Source organism: Emydura macquarii, unplaced genomic scaffold, assembly GCF_026122565.2.
Source record: "Emydura macquarii macquarii isolate MOO-44397 ecotype Brisbane River unplaced genomic scaffold, CSIRO-AGI_Emac_v2 contig_2636, whole genome shotgun sequence".
Lineage (NCBI taxonomy): Eukaryota > Metazoa > Chordata > Testudines > Chelidae > Emydura > Emydura macquarii.
In genome coordinates this window covers 13,840,779-13,858,140 of record NW_027132773.1, presented here as the reverse complement: position 1 = coordinate 13,858,140, position 17,362 = coordinate 13,840,779, and the positions used below count along the sequence as shown (strand labels likewise).

General features: G+C 37.6%; 1 protein-coding gene across 2 annotated transcripts in view; it reads left to right on the top strand.

Moving 5' to 3' along the window:
• NRCAM (neuronal cell adhesion molecule) overlaps positions 1 to 13,323 on the top strand; it is a 274,576-nt gene extending 261,253 nt beyond the window's left edge. For both annotated transcript variants that reach the window (XM_067564201.1, XM_067564202.1), the window contains exon 28: positions 10,998 to 13,323. In XM_067564201.1, the coding sequence (XP_067420302.1) occupies positions 10,998 to 11,235 (238 nt within the window). In that variant the 3' untranslated portion in view covers positions 11,236 to 13,323. The remainder of the gene's footprint in view (positions 1 to 10,997) is intronic.
• Positions 13,324 to 17,362: the final 4,039 nt, after the last annotated feature.

Below are 17,362 nucleotides of genomic sequence, written 5' to 3'. Positions count from 1 at the left end.
TATGTGATGGCTTTGTGATTTTGACAAATATTCAGTCAGGTTTAGGATGAGACCAGTGGATTTGCTTTTTATGTGTGACATGTACCAGGGTTTGAATGTATGTTTCCATATTTAAATGGCTTGTGTGTTAACCCACAGAACCATCTAGAGCTTTGTTAAATGGTTTTATAGTGCATTTTAAGAAAGATATTATCAACCCATTGTGTGGTGAATATAGAGAATAACATGTGCAACTTCTATAATTGTTCACAGGAAAGGAGTTGCTCATCTAATTTACCATGCAGAAAACACCTCTCTAAAATGTATTTCTGAGCCATTAGCCTATGATTGATTTTCCTCTTTTTCTCCTTAGAGACAGGGCATCTACAGCAACCAGTCAGATTGCAGAAGATGTTTTGGCGCCCTCTCTGCAGCTCAGCATCAGTGCGGCCAATTAGTTCCCAGTTTCACTTTGCCTCATCCAGCTCTGGTCATGGTGCAGTGCTTCTTTGAGGAAAGGTGGTTTAGGTTTTTCCTAAAAATTTCTCTAAGAATTTGAGTGTTGCGAATTTTTTCATCACTTTAGGTCCATGTCTATGTGGACAATAAAGAAATTGGACAAGATAGGAAGAGAAAAGGTAGCTATGTCACCAAAACTCCTGAAGCAGACCCTGACTTTACCAAAGCAGCATGTGTGAGATCTGAGCAATCCAGCTGGTGCAGAAGATCAGCAGATGAACCCTCCAGGACCAGAGAAGAGGCCCCCTCCTCCGGGAGAAGAGCTATAAGCAATCTTCAGAGCTCTCAAGGGTCAGTTCCATCTCCTGTTCCCTCTGCCATGAGATAAAGAGATCAGATGAGTGGAAATCCAGGGATGGCTCTAAACATCACGTTTCACAGCACTGGATAATGGGGCCAGAGGAGGGGTTAGATTCTCCGGCAGGACAGCATTACCCCTTTCAGCAATAGTTCAGCCATGCCCCGGAATACAGCTCAGATTCCGAGGACAACCATAGGTCCCATCGCAAGATGGTAAGACTTTCTATTACTACTACTGCTACTTGTTTCTCTGAATCTGACAAAAGTGCACTAATGAGATCCATGATATCGCCTGAGATTACTACCATTTTAAAGGATGTGCTTACTGTGGCCAGGCACATTTTTGCTTCTGCTCCACAGGCTGGACCCCCTCAAGTCAAGAATTCCAGGGAACCACACTCAGCAGTTGTGCCCAGCTGCTTCAGGGGAAACCATTACAAGTCCCAGGTCTTGGTCTCTGAAAGAGTGGACAGTTTAAAAGTGCTAGCAGCTTCCAAGAAATAGGAGTCCAAGGCTGATAGGGCCATTGAGGATGAGTCGCCCCAGGAAGATGGAGAAGTGTCTTCTTCTTGCTCTGTGGAGGAACGAGAGGAGCATTTTGAAGCACCTTCGGAAGAATTGCCTATCCTCTCTAAAGAGGAGAAGGTGGATACGGCTCTTCCCATCCATTCAGCAGTACAAAAACTGGTCTGTAGAACTTGGAATAATCCTGAGGCAAAACACGTAGCCCCAGCAGTTCTATGTAAGTTGTACCCTCTTCCAACAGATAAAGATTTGTGGGGGACATTACTCAAAGTAAATAAGGCAGTGGTCACCGGTGATGATAAATCTTTTTTTACCTGTTAATGTGGATGCTGTGCCCAAAGATCCTACTGATAAAAAGATTGAAGCAGCGATTAAAAGATCTTTCAACTTAGCAGCAGCCCAACTTGGAGTGTCCATCTATTCACCTATGCTATGAGAGCCTTACTGATCTGGCTGGAGGAAGAACTAGCCAGAGACAAAAAGGGAGTGGTCCCATCCAGAGCCATGCTGAGGACACACAATCTGTGTAGAACTGCAGCTGATTTCATCCACACTGCAGCAGAGGATTCTCTCAGACTCACAGTTAAAAACATAGCTTGCCTCACAGTAGCCAGGAGGGCCATCTGGTTACATCCCGGTCCTCAGAATTAGGTATAAAATGTCAGCTGTTATCTTTACCATACAAAGGAGGCATGTTATTTGGAGATTCCTTGGAACCAGGCCCTTAATGTTTTCTCAGAACGTAACTGTTCCCTCCATGGCCTGAAAAAAGGAAGATCCTTTCCTGGCTCTTCACTTTTCTAGCCTCGCAAATGTCAGATTACCTGTCATTCGCCACCTAGGTTTAAGGGGGGAAAGAGAAAGTATTGGCTCTCTCGATCCTTTCGTGCCAACTACATAAGGGAGTCTGGGGTTTCAGGGAGACAGCAGATCCCTCAAAATAGGGCTGTTTCCCAATCTTCCAGGAATCAAAACAGGTGGAAGATGTTGAAATATTCAGTGACTGGATTATGATACTGGACATTTGGATCTTTTTGATAGTCCTAATGGATAGAGCATAGAATTTGTAGAACTGCCCTCCCTTCATACTGAATTCCATTTCTATTCCAGAGGAAAAAGGAGAGCATTTTATCAACTCTATCTCATTAGCTATCAGCCAAAGCTGTGATTTCAAGCCCTACTGAACAAAATAATTTAGATGTCTACTGTATGAATTTCATGGTCTTCAAAGGCCATGGCAGAAGTGGCTCTAAAAAGGCACAATCACATACTCAAAACATTAGCAGTCTCAAAGCAAGGTGCAAAGAGTTCTACCACAAATTCGTGCTTTCCAGAAAGGTGTCATATGTCAGATTGAAGCAGATTCATTGTCACATTCATGTTCTAGTCTTCTTAGTATCCTGTACGGATGTGATGTCTTGGACTGTTTTCAGTTTAGACTTCTTCAGTTGTGGTTTCTCCGTGTGAGGGCACACATGATCTGGGTTAGCCTCTTCAGCTGGAGAAAGCGTCTCTCCTGCCAAATCAGTCTAATGAAGGGACTGCCACTTCAAGAAACCCAGCTGCACATACTGACCAGGGATGCATGCCTGCTGTGATGGGGAGCATTCCTGGACCATCACAAAGTAGAAATTAAATTGAATTCCTCCAGAAAGCTATTTTATATCAACATGCTGGAGATAAGAGCAGTCAGTAAAGCCCTGGGCCTTTTCTGAGTCTTGGAAGAATACTGGGCTTAGCCATTATGTTGTGAACAGAAAATGTTTTAATAGTAACACAAGCAACTAAGCAGGAGGTATGAGAAATTAGTGATTGTGTAAAGAGACCTAAAGTCAGAGACTCTACAAGGAGCTCATGTTCCCTTGAGTGCAAAAGTACATAAGAGGTGTCAACCCTGTTACCTTGCAGGAGAAGCCAAATTTCTGTTCTAGGCAGAATATTCATTATTCAAGGGGAATGGGAATTTTATCCACATCTGCCAATCTGCTAATTCACAGGTGGGAAAGGGTCGTAAGTGCACATTCGTCACTCAAGACAACAGAAAACTTCCAAGCTTCTTCAGTCAGTACATCTGTTTGATTCTCTCTGTTCTCTGGAGCCAGAGATTTCTGTATCATATATTTCTCCCAATCCCAATTCTGTAAAAGATGTTCAAGAATACCATAAAGGACAAGGCCTATGCAATAATAAAAGTGCCAGTGTGCTCATGTCAGGGGAGGTCTGCAGATACACATCTTAGTGTTCTTCTGCTTTTTTTCCACAACATCTTGACCTACAAGTGAGTGGTCGAACCAGACATCCACACCTGGACTGTGAGAGAATTGCTTGGGAATGGTTGACTCTGAGTGCATTGTTTTATTAAATAAGGTGTTGCTATCTTTCTTCATTCTGAAGGATGATCAGCATCAGGGATATATTCTAAGGCTTACAATATTATTTTCCTCTGTTGTAGTTTCAGGGTTTTCAGCTAAGAAGATGTCTTTTGTATCCTGAATTTCTTTCCAGTGGCACTTGATAAAGTGTGCAGCTTTAGACCTTATAGCTTAAGGGATATTTTAAATAATTCCGAGTGGAGAATTATCTCTTCATAGTCTAATTGGTTTTGGTGTTGGGGCCTTGCTTTGTTCCCTCTTTTACACACACACGGGCACACACACTTACTTTGAGGAGTCTTAATTTGAATCTTAAACTTCTTTGTCACTTTTCTTTTGAACTATTGCATTTGGCTTCTCTGTTAGAAGTATTTTTTCCCTAGTACAATAATATCAGGTGGGAGGTTCAGTGAATTGTCTGCTATCTCTTGTAAACTTCCCCAATCTTTTACTTTCATGTAGAGGAAATCATTCTAAGAATGGTTCCTTGACACTTGTCAAATGTTTCATCTGATCTTGACTTAGAACAAACGCTTAAACTTCCAATTTTTTCCCCTGAAAAAATTTCTGCCAGAAAAGCTCTGGTATTGCTGGGATGCTAAGAAAACGTACCTGACAAAACCATTTGTTTTATTTGGTGAGATTAAGTAAAGGTAGTAAAATCTCTAAAATCTGCAGTCTTCTGGATTGATTTATTCACTTCTAGTGTACAGAAAAGGAGTTCCTTATCCCTTTCAACTTCAGGCCCACTTGACTTTGGATCATGAACAGAATGGGAGGAAGAGTTTCCAAGTAAGGGTTAAAGCGAGGTCATCTATCTAAAGTATTTATATGACCTCTTATACCCAATCATTTCAGGCTGTTGAACTGAGGGCACAGAAAAAGGAATTTATTCCCTAAAAACTTCATTTTCTGCATCCTCATATCCATCAGCCTGGAATGTCCCACCCTTCTAGTCTATTTAGCATTGCTCTGCATGTAATAGTTATGTAAGAAGTGAAAGAAGTTGCATGTTACCAACTGGATGTTGCTTAACGGTATTTTGAGTTATTTTGCATGTCTATGACTATGGAAGAATCTACTGGGAATTGATTGGCTGCAGAGCTGTATAGAGAGCACAAAAACCCCTTCTGCATTCTGACTCGGTTGCTGTATGTACCTATCTCTAGGGAGGAATGACTAATATGTAGACACAGAAAAGAAGATTTGCGGGTAATAAATTCCTTAAAAAAACTGTGATGAACTTGTGAAGCTGTTCTATGTGCTCCACCTATCTACTGGGTTTTCTTCAAATATTCTTAAATTCACTACAGTTAAGCTTTTCATTGTCACCTCCCCACTTTTTCACTCAGCTCAACCATCAGCTGCAAGTTTGCTATTTGTTTCATGAAACCAAGAAGAAATATAAATCAGTTTTGTTATATGATTGTTACTATTTTATGCAAGATATTTAATTCACGTCTCCAAAATATGTCTTTCAATGTTAAAGAGCAAAGGCTCCTAATATAAGATAACAGGGAAAAATGTCTAGCCATCCATTAGTATCAGTCTTTATTAAACAGCTAGTAACTTAAAGTTTGGTTCTAGCACAACAAATAGCAAACGTGTCATTGGATTTACTATGATGGCAACCTCATCTCAGTGCAAAATCCATATATGTTCACACTTATTATTTTGTTCCTGGTCGTTATTGTCTCAGTGTTAATTATATGTACTGTGTGTGCAAAACATTTCAAAATACTGGTTTTAAATTTTTCACTACAAATTTTTTCAATAAATTTGTAATTTATTTTCATATTAAAAATTACAATAGGTAAGTATAAGTCAGTGAACAAACACATTAGTAAACAAAGAAAGGATTTTATGATCTGTCATAAGTGTATTTTGGAATAGTTTTATAAAGCTCCATAAACAAGAAGAGCAAGCCTCACAAATACTACATGAGAATTTCTGGCTTTAGCAATATGTTTTGCAGTAAATTATTAAACATTCTAAAGCTGATATTCTACAGCTCTTTGGACTTCAGAATTCATGAGACAATTCAGCTGTTTTGTGTAATATGCTTCTTGGCAACACATTGAAAACTCATACATTTTCCCCAGAGCACCAGGGTCCCTTCTCTGTTTTGCACCCCCAGAGATATACAAGCGCTGTACGAAACATCAGGGTTCTCATATTCTCTTCAATTACCCCTTCATCTCTCCTTTTCCCTTCTTTCCTTCCTTTTTCACTCCCTCACCTTCACTTTCTCTCCCTTCCTCCAAAAATTTTATACTCGCTCATCTAAGCACACAAGTCATGACCATAATCCAGGTTGATAAAAATCACATTATTCTTACTTTCCCCCCTCCCAAATGAGGAGTGGAAGGCTTTTTCCACTGCCAGTACCTTGGCAGAACTTCTTACTGTACTTCTGTGGTGCAAAAAGGGAGGGAATCCCCATTCCCAGATTTGATTTTTGCATATGCTGTAACTGTGCATTCACACCAGCGTCCACCTCCATGCAGGTACACTCTTGTGTAAATCTGCAGTTTTGTTTGTTTATTTGTTTGTTTTAATTATACAGACAATAGAATCTGCATCCTTACTAGCATATAGAAAAATCACAGACACAATGCAACCAACTGTGTAAGTATTTTTTCATTATTTAGATTATAAATAAATTTTGTACACCCCCCCAATAAAATAAAATAAATATAAGTTACATAAAGGAACTTATAAGTCAAAAGATCCTGTCTTGTTTTGTAGGAAGTACAATAATTGTATGAAGTCAGTGCTGTTATTTTATAATTGTATCAGAAACATTTGTATTTCTTATTTACTTGTATACACCATATTAATGAATTGAGCTACCTGTGCTCAAGTGTTATTCTAAACACAGAATTTCTTCAGTTAAGACCAAATATTTTGTGATCGTGGAATTTTAAATAAAAAGTGCTACAGTGGAATAGGAAGCAAAAATAGTTTCTCCATGAGCTTTCTTTGCTGCATATTGTACCAGGGTGTATAAAATTCAGTGCCACAAATGCCGTCATTGTTGATCATTGCCAGTTGTCATCCCACAACGAGTAAATTTTAACCAAAAAAAGATTCAAAGATTTTGGCAAAGTTTTAAGCTAACTGAAGCACAGGTCACAAAATATTTGGATCTGTAGGTAAGCAAGATTCTTACTAGGTGACAAGTTTGTTGTTTCAGTGTAAGAATTAAATTGATCATATGCTATACAGTACAAAACTTTTAAATTATTTACATTATGTGTTCTTGAGAAGGACATTTTCATCTTTTTGTCATTTTTAAATTGGACGGAATTTCTGAAACAACTAAAGGCTCTTTTGTGCAGTGCTTATCAGCATTAACAAAACACAATAGTTACATATGCCATAACAATTTGATTATATTTTTAAAGGTTCCATGTGTTATATGGTTTGTTTTATCCTGAAAATATTACCGTTGACATGATGATGTAAATGTTGGCCAAGATTTTCAAAAACAGGTGCTGAAAGTTAGCACCCATGCTCAGCTCTTTCTGAAAATCAGACCGCTTTAATATTTCACAAGCTAAATGCCCAAAATTTGAGAGACCCCAAACCACTAGTCATTTTTGAAAATGTAGGACCCTGTATACACATTGAAGTATCTAAAAAAGGTGGCCTGATTTCTAAAGGAGCTGAGCACCTGGATTATGTGGGAACTACTGGCTGCTCATCACCTTTGAAAATCAGAACACTTATTTAGATGTCTAAACATATACTTGAGAGCCTAACTGCAGGCATCTATATTTGTAAATCTTAGCAGCTATTCTTACTCATCCGAATCTTTATTCAGGCTGAATTCCCAGCATAATCAGCATACCATACCTCAGTGTTGTCACTGTATTAAATGCTCATGTATATATGCACAAAATATCTTTTGTTATGGTGACTCAATAGCTATTAAAGACAGATTACAATAACCAAGTTTGCATGCTTCATTGAGAACCTCACAAAAGCATGTAATATTTTCTGACTGAATAGCTTGATTTTACATTAGTGTGAAATGACTGCTACCTCTTTTGCTAGTACTGTACCATGTATTTAATTTATATCTTTGTATTTTGTAACTGTAACTCTGTTTCTTGCATTGTAATCTATATGTCAAAAGTTTAAATTACATTTTGTGCTTTATTACACTTTATCCAAGATTATCTAAACATTTGGAAACAGGTAGCTGGTACATTCATGAAGCATGAGTCATTACCTCTGATACTTTCTTTGTTCTTGAATGGGATTTTCATACTAGATATACAACAAAATTGTGCGGGCTCTCATTTTGAACTTGCAAAATGTCAAACTAGAAATGCATTGAGCAGTCAACTATACATAACTAATAATTTGTCAGGTTTGAATGTGGTGCAAGAAACTGGTTTTTTGTTTTTTTTGTTTTTTTTTGGGGGGGGGGGGGGTTCTGTTTTCACTCTGCACCTGCTATGTTGCAAGTGGTGGCTATGGAGTTAATGCTTTAGTACTGAACAAGAATTAAACAGGAAAATCATACATACAGTATTCATTACTAACTGCAGTTACATACAGACCATTGCAAATTCCACAACAGTATTTCAGAAAAAACAGGTTCCTTAAAAATAAAGAGGTAAATGTGTATGTTTCCTAGGCAGCAGTTCTATCACAAACCTTTTTAACCAAATTCACAAACTTGAACTACATGTCATGAGAAAATGAAACAAGAAGGGTAAAGAGATGGTCCCCATGTGTGTACTCAGCAGATTAAAAAATATATACATGTTTGTTTCAGTAGGTATAGCAATATTACCAGGAGAGATGAGGCTGACTAGAAGCTCCAGCCAGATAAGGCTTAATATGGCTGCAGTCTGTCTGGCTGTGGATTTGTCACTTGAGTTCAGATACATGACTGAAATGGAAACGGTTAATACAGTATTATTGCAGCATGATACAGTTCTATTCAAAAGTGTTGTTTTGCATCTTAAGCTGATTTAGAACATACATTTGTAGCATTTGGTGAAAATGGCTAAATCACATTGTTAGCTAGTTGAAAGGATATTCAAATATAAGATGTCTAAATATACCATTCTCTCCTCATCCTGACAAATGTAATGCCCTGCCAAAACAAGATCTCTTCTGAGAGATCCAACAGGAAACAACTCAAGATGCTGGTTGTGTTTGTAATCACAAGCGCTTGCCTGCATGGAGTACTATGAGCCCTCCACACTGTTTTTGTGAGCACGACTCTGTTTCTGTGAGCAGTCCCTCTCCTCAAACTGTAGAGTAGAATTCTTCTAATTGTTAATACCCTGTCTGCTCACGATACCAAAGCAGGCAGAGAAATGGATGATGATATTGCATCCTTGTGCCACATATGCCTGGGTAGCCACAAATTAAACCCCTTTGCCCGTTGGCCTCTTTATTCTAACATTAAATCCTTAAATACATGTATGTGATACGTCACACCTCCTCTTTGTCTATGTGTATATATAAAAACATATACAGTTATGTATTTATTTGTAAATATATGCAGGGCCCCCACATGGGGAGGAAAAGGGTACACTTTACCAGGGCCCGACCCAGGCTGCAACCCCCATTACCGTGAGGAGAAAAAATTCATGGCTCATGAGACTGTATGTATGGGATGAGGGACTGTGGTATGTGTATGGGAGGAGACCCGTGTTACAAGTTGTACTGGGCCTGAAAAAATTATACTTGGGCCCTGAATATATGTCTGTTTATAGGTGACACATTTTCTTAAGGTGCAGCCATTTGGGATGTTCTGAAGCTTAAAGAGGAGGTGATAATGTAAAAAAAAAAAAGTAGCTTGTGTGATACAAAGTTGGGTTATTGGTTTATAATGATAGTAAAATGCATTTCAGCAGAATATTAATCAATAGAATCAATATCTGTGTGCTCTTGTGCATGCTGTACAACACATTCTTGGTTATTATCTGATGACATCCCTTCAAATAAGAATGGAAAACAGTATATGTGAACATTTACTAACAAGAATTGTTCAGCTAAATCACAACGCTCAAAGTTAACAAACCATTCTGTGTTAATATGGCACAGATGTAAGTTTAGCTTTTCCTAATATTCTACATTAGTTTATTCCCTCCCTCCCCCAATTTGTGAATCTGCAAATAAATAAATAACAGATTTGTTGACCCCTTCTGTATTCTATATACATATGGGCTTGAGTATTTTACAGTACAAGTTAGATATTTGTATCTGAACTTGTCGTTGATCCCACTGGTTAATTAGCTGGAAGTCATTGCTTTAAGTACTGCTGAAGTCTTCAGCTTCCAGGTGATCTACAGCCTATTTAATAGAAAAGAAAGCCAAATCTGAACACAGCCCAGCAAAGTCTGTTGCACTAGATTTAGACCCTACCATATGTAGATTGTATATGAGTCAGGAGTGTAATAGGAAGGCTAACCTTCTAGGTAATGAAAACAGATTTTTTTTATATGTGCATGCACCCACAGGATGGTGTGAGCAAAGATAAAAGAAATAGGGTAAAGCATTTCTTCCATAACTGCAACAAAGACTGAAATATTTCTAAGATCTTTAGCTTGCTTAAACTGCCCTGTGCTGTCAGTCTTAAACGAAATAGCTTCTGTGTCTGAACCTATTGAATGTTTTAGCAATTATAAGCTCAAATTCTTATTAAATGAATACTGATCATTATCAGGATTTGGACTCTGCTTTTCTTCTTAGGCTATTTTCATTTGTTTCTTCTGCACCCTTTTAATGGAATATATAGGTCTCTTGAAAGGTAAGGTTGAAAATTACAAGCCTACCTGCATAATGTAACAAATTATTTGAAATGCAGCACTTTTTTTTCTTTTTTACTAGTGAAAAGAATCAATATATTTCATTTAACCAAATTCATTCTTCATTCATATCGGAGAAGTCAAAGAATTAAGAAGTGTAACAGACTAACTTCATGGCACAGCATAAGTTTTTCTTTGAAGAACAATGAACTTGCTTTTATAATGTTACAAACCCCCTTTTTAATGCTTGCAGTTCTTTTGCTTCCAAATCAAGAACAGAAAGTCTTATCATTGAAAAACCACGCACGATGGAAAAAAATACACTCTCTGCTGAAGACATTATATATTTAAATCATTTCTACATCATGTATTCATCATATCAATTTGTTTCTAAAATGTAATAGGGTTTAAAGAATTGTAAGATGTGCACATGCTTTTTAAAAATCTGCATGCATGGTTTGTTTTGGTTTGCTTTTGTAAATTATGATATGTCTATTAATTATTTGAATTTCCTGTATTTTTCCAGTGACGCAGAGGACCATAAACCTCTAAAAAAAGGAAGCCGGACACCTTCAGACAGGACTGTGAAAAAGGAGGACAGTGATGATAGTTTAGTTGACTATGGCGAAGGTGTAAATGGTCAGTTCAATGAGGATGGCTCCTTTATTGGACAATACAGTGGTAAAAAAGAGAAAGAACCTGCAGAAGGAAATGAAAGTTCTGAGGCTCCTTCTCCTGTCAATGCCATGAATTCATTTGTTTAATCAAGGAACTAGATTCCCTTCCTACAATATTTTCCATTATGTTTAAAGCACTTGTGCATCCTCCTTCTCATACTAGGAACATCCTAGCTACAAGATGTTTATGCTGTGAGAACATATAGGTCAATACGATTATACACTATAACAACACAGTAAGTGATATGTTAGTATGAATCAAAGTGTGCAACTCAAAAATTTTGCTCAGAACGTGAGTATTTTTGCTTTTTTTTTTTTTTTTTAAGGAACTGACAAAAAAAATAACATCAACTGATAATATTTCCTGTTGAAAATACAGTATAATGCATGAAAAATGCGACACATTTCACAGATAAACCTGTGTATGCTATTAAAACCTGGTTTGATACTTTGTTATGCAGTCCTCAGCTGAATCCCTGGATATGAATTCCGTTTTCATTGTCAGAGTGTTATAGTAGTATTATATAGAACTTCAATGTCTTTGTGGACATTGTTGTGAAATTGGTGACTTAATGTCTAGCTATCTTATGTCTTTTTATAAGACAATTAGGAACATTATGTACGGTATATAATTGCTAAATGATTTAATTATGACACTTGCATTTGCTGATGCTTACTGAGACCCTGTTATCTGCTCTTTGCACCCATTACTTTATATCTTTCCTAATCTATCAAGTATTACAGCACCACAGTGTTCTATTTTTACATCGTATATATGTTGGATTGATTTTAAGACATAAAACAATATGCATTGCAATGCATTTTGGAATTTGTACAGTCACTGAAGTGAAATTTTAAAATGAGAGAAAATATTCCAGAAAACACAGGGCGAAATACATTCAGTGCCTTTATAGAATATGCATTCCATAATGCACTGTGCTACTACGTCAGTTGGTGCAGTAAACTGTGATTAGTGAACTACTATCATTGCCAAACAACATAACTCGGTAAAAAGCAGAGATGTTATGAAACCATTGTGCTGCAAAAGGCAAGGTTTAATTTTTTTTAAATTACACAAAGCACAGTATGACTTTTTCCTTGATAAAATAACTTTTAGACAATTAGAGCACAACTTGATTTCATGGCCTTACACAAATTTATACAAACATGGCGGATTTCAGATATTCTACTAATGCTGCAAAACCGAAAACTATCTTCTAAAATATGTTAAAAAATACCATGCCAGCAACAGCACATTCTCCTCTGAGTTACTTGACCCATGTGGCAGCTTTTGAAATATCTATAGCATGAAAGCTATGTTTAGATTACTACTCAGAACCACAGAATTCAAGGAATCTGACAACTGCTAACAAGGGTTAGTGGTAAAGGATTACTGGTATCAGTTACAAAAATATTCTTTCACACACTATATCAATCAAATGGTTTACCTCCAAATATGAAATTTTATAACAACCTATGGTTGAAGGAATGCTCAGTTTCATTTGCCAATAAATTGGTTTTTCATAACTTGCATCAAGTTTAATTTTAAGTAAGCTTTTTATATATAGATATTTGTTGAATTTGTAAATACACTTAAAGTGTAGATGCTATATGCTTCTAGGTGTTACAAACAAATAAACAAAACAAAAAAAGCCTATGTTGTACTGTGTAAGAAGTACTATAGCCAATGGGAGTGCATGGTATTTTAAAGCATCTACTTAAATATATATTTTTTGCTGTGAAAATGAAATAGTGAACTGTTCTACTTATTTACTGCAGACTTCTAGATATTATCTTAAGAGCTTGTGTCAGTGGGTTACATTAGATCATAGTACACCTTGCAGCTTTTATGTATGTACTGTAGGTAAAGCACAGTTTGAAGTAATCACAAATGGAAGTCAGCCGTACAAGCTTCTTTTGCACCATTAAGCTTTCTACAGTCCATTTTCCTCATGGAAACAAAAACAAAAAATGAACTATACAATACTGATTACAAAGCACAAAGAGTGTTTCTTAATAAGATTTCCCAATGGTATTGGTAACAGCAAAGTGAAATTTTACTCATTAATTGTAGATGCTGAATTTATCTGTGCATGTAAGGGTACACATACAGGCTCACTTCTGTAATAGTGCAACAGATTTTGTATTTAAAATAAATGTGGTTTTAAAATGTCATTGATGTTTGTTCTGTTCGCAAAGTATTTAAAATCCGATTTACTTCTAAAGTGAAAAAAATCAAATGAACTATAACCAGTTTTTTTTCAGAATGTTGCAGTTAATCAATTCTGTTATATCAGTTGAAAAATATTAATTATCGACCTAATCCTTTCCCACTGAAATCAAGTCCTATTCAAATTCCTTTACCGTTTTCTTTTCCTGGATACGTAATTTGATCAAAACTGAGGGCATGTTGCAAAAGACAAAATTACATGCCACATCCCCCCAAAAAGAGAGACAGTCCATACTCACTTGGGCCATTGTTTTCCAAAATAAGAACGTAAAAATAGACTCCTAAATCCAGATTTGGGCTTTTAATAACTTATTTTCAAAAGTGCTGATCACCCAGCATTTCTCATTGACTATTGAAATCTAGGCAGTTTTAAGTAGCATAGTTTACAGGAGACAAGATCCATTGCAATGCACTCTTCATTCCTGACCTGGACTGGGTGTGAATAGAAATAGATTAGTATATGCCTGCCTATGAGTTTTATTATGGAGAAAGTAGATAAAGGTGTGGATTTCATGGGTGACAGGAAACAAAGAGTCTCAATCTGTGATTCTTGGACAGGGTGAATTGGAAGAACGATTCTGCTGTTGAGCCATAAGCCCCTTTACCAGCCCTCTCAACCAGGTATGCAAGTTTGAATATCTGTGGATATTCAAGTTTCCAATATATGTGCACAGTCACAATTCTGGTACATACAGGTCAGAACTGAGGTACAGAATTGTAGTTCCTTTTTCTGTGAAGGGGTTTGTTCTTTTCCTGAGCAGCATGCACTCAGGCTACATGTAGGGGAGAATTTAGGTACATGCAAAATAACCATTTCTGTTTTGATTTAAGTGTAATTCCTGGAAAGAGCTGTGAATTTCTGAATTCTGTTGTTTGAACAAAAGATCTCTTGTTTTGGTTTTGGTTTGTTTTATTTGGATGCTTGCAGAAACTTGCATAACAAACATAAAGAAAGTTTTAGTATTTTACCTTTTCTTTTGGTTGTGTTTTTATTGAGATGGTGATAATTAGGGAGGTAATTAGGGAAAATTACCCATAAATAATTCCTTTTGTTGTAGTCTTCTCTTTTCCTGCCCATCCTAGGAAGAAATATTCATGACAGATTCTTTTTTGGCTTCACCTACCAGAGGAAAAGTGGCAAAAGATCTATCAACCAAGCTTTCTATATATACATCTGGGCTGCCTCACTTTCCAGACAGAGAATGCCAGCGTTAAAGAAAGTATTATGAGACATCCTGGACTACGATAAGGGAGATGAAAACATTTTATTCCTGAGAGAGGAGTAGATTCTGATGCACATTAGAAGAAGAGGAGAGTTCAGGAATATCTGGTGAGTAAATTTCCCTATTTATATATCTTGCTCTTCTTCTGCCTAGGAAAGAACATTTCAGGTAAATGGCAAATATAGTGAGCAGTACCAAAGAAGGAGGGCCTTACCTAAGTGTGCTGCTTATAGGACTTAGCACTGGAGTGCTGATACTTTATGAATGTGTGTGGGAATGAACATGTTTCCAGCTGCCCTTTATACAAATGAAATGTAAGCCTTAGGCTAAACTGCCCAGAAGATGAATATATACCTATAGGCTTTTGATCCACCATGATTGTAAGCCAAAACAATACAAATATTGATCCATCTGATCTGGCAACCGCTGCTTTAGTTGCTGCTTTGCTCTTATGGCAATAGAAACACACAAATAGTTTTAACTTACTCAAACCCATTTAAATATGACAAATGGAACATCCGAACATGCTTAATATGCAAAGAATGGAATCTTCTGTCTTCTGATGAAGCTCAGTTTGGGCAGCACGAAGGTAACAAAGGATTCATTGTCATGAAATCCAGAGGTTGCCTTTCAAATGAATTTTGGGGATAAATGGAATGCTGCCTTGCCTGGAAAAAAAAGTAGAGATATGGCGATGAAGAGAGAGCTCAATTCCCCCTGCTGTTTAGCAAAGGTCATTACAGCTAAGAAGAGGACCTTGTGGGATCATTTCCCAGGGGAAAGAAGAGAGGTCAGTGACCTCAGTACCAAAGAAAATTCCCAAGGATGGACTATTTGTCTTTAAACAGGTCTTCACAGTAGAAAAGGTTGAAAGAGTCTTCAAATGTTTCTACCTGCAATGGGTCCTTTGATAGCTGATAATGCCCAAACATAGAGTCTGCCTTTCTCCTCTGTGAAATCCTGGAAGGATAAAGTTGAGGCCATTCTACAAAGAACAGGGTTTGTATTTATCTACATGCTTTATTTAAAAAAACAACTTCTCAATATGAGAGAAAGACATGTCAGTAGATGGTTACCTTCTGCTCAGCAGGAACTCCATGATCTCAAGAGATAATCTCTTTTCTAAGAACTAGTCCCATTCAGCTGTTGTCTCTCAAACTGAGGCATTCAGACTGAGAGAAGAGAACTGTGTCTTCCAATAAAAGTCTTCCTTCATATTTGGGATATATACAAAGAGGTGGAAGGAATATTCCAGCTCCTGGCCCCTAATGATACACAAACGTGTGCTCAGGGCTTCCGGTTTGAACATCTGGGAGCAGAATCAGGTACATTTAGCCAGTCTGCTGCTCGTGTCCCTATTCTGCGGCTTATCTGTGAAAAATTCTGGGACTGAGAAGTGAGCTAACTACAACTGAGCCAGTCTCTGATAGTATTGCACTTGCTCTGAATATAGATGTTTTCCATAGAAAAAAGGTTCTCCATGAGGTGCATTTTGCTTTTGGTTTCTGTAGGTAGTAGCAGCTCCTTTCTTGCATTGAATGAAGTTATGTCTGTGAAGAATTAAAGGGTTTCCAGGTTTTGCAGACTAAGGAGATAGCCTAGTGGTCTAGAAGTTTGATATATGGGCATATAGGGTTTTCTTTGGAGATCTGAGGGACTGTCAATAGTCTGAGTGGGGACCAAAGATGGAGGTTTACCAAAGTATTAAATCCACACAAACAAATATGTGGTCAGATGTGCAGACAAAGAACAATAGAGTACTAAGAGGCTTTCCTGTGAAATGACAGCCTTTGCACCTTGAATATCTAATGCTGTTCAGGTGCGGAAGTACCTATGATCAAGAAAGATGGAATTTACCCATGTTGATCAGAAAACTGTGGAAAGACACATACTAGATACCTTCTGAATCAGCTCGGGGGCAGAGGGATCCTATATGATGACATTGTCAAGTGAGGAATCCAGATATATCCTCTCTCAAAAAGTATTTGGCTATTAGGGCCACTGTGGTCTTTGTAAAGATCCCAGACATGGAAGAGTCCAAAGGGGAGACCAATTAACTGAAAGGGAAAATGTCCCAGGGCAAAGCAAAATAATCACTGGTGACTGTGGTGAGTTAGGGCATTCAAGTAGCGGCCTTCAAGTTGACTGAAAAAAGAAAATCACCATGGGAGAAATCATATAGTACAAACCCTTGGGGATGGGGGTTCTATCTGATATTTGTCGTTCCAGAAATAGCAACTGAATAGCCAAAGATTCCATAACTAGTGGAATGAACCTATGAGTTTACTCACAAAGACAGTGTGACAATAAAATCTATATCTGAAGAACATCCCCTTTTAGTAGAAGTGCTGAAATCTCTGAGTAGAGGGCCAGGAATTTTAGTGGGTGAGGGAATACAGAGAAAGCAAAAGGGGAGAGGGTCCAGAAGAAACCTAACAGATTAACCTGCCTCACCCAAGTGTCTGTAATAAACAAGACCCAGATTGCTATGGAGTTGCTGGGCTCCTACTGGAGATAAATAAGAGAGAGAGAGAGGAAGCTAGGCTGTCTAGATGTCAGGAGGGCCTGCTGGAGAAGAAGGAAACAGAAGAAGAGAGAGGCCAAAAAGGGTCTTAGATGGGAAGAAGGAAACATAAGAAGAGAGAGGCCAAAAAGGGTCCTAGATGTGACTCCAAGCGGATATGGAAGGAAGAAGTCCCCTAAATTTCAGTGGCATGTGGCAGAAATGGTGATTTACACAAACTGAGGATCTGGCTCTCTG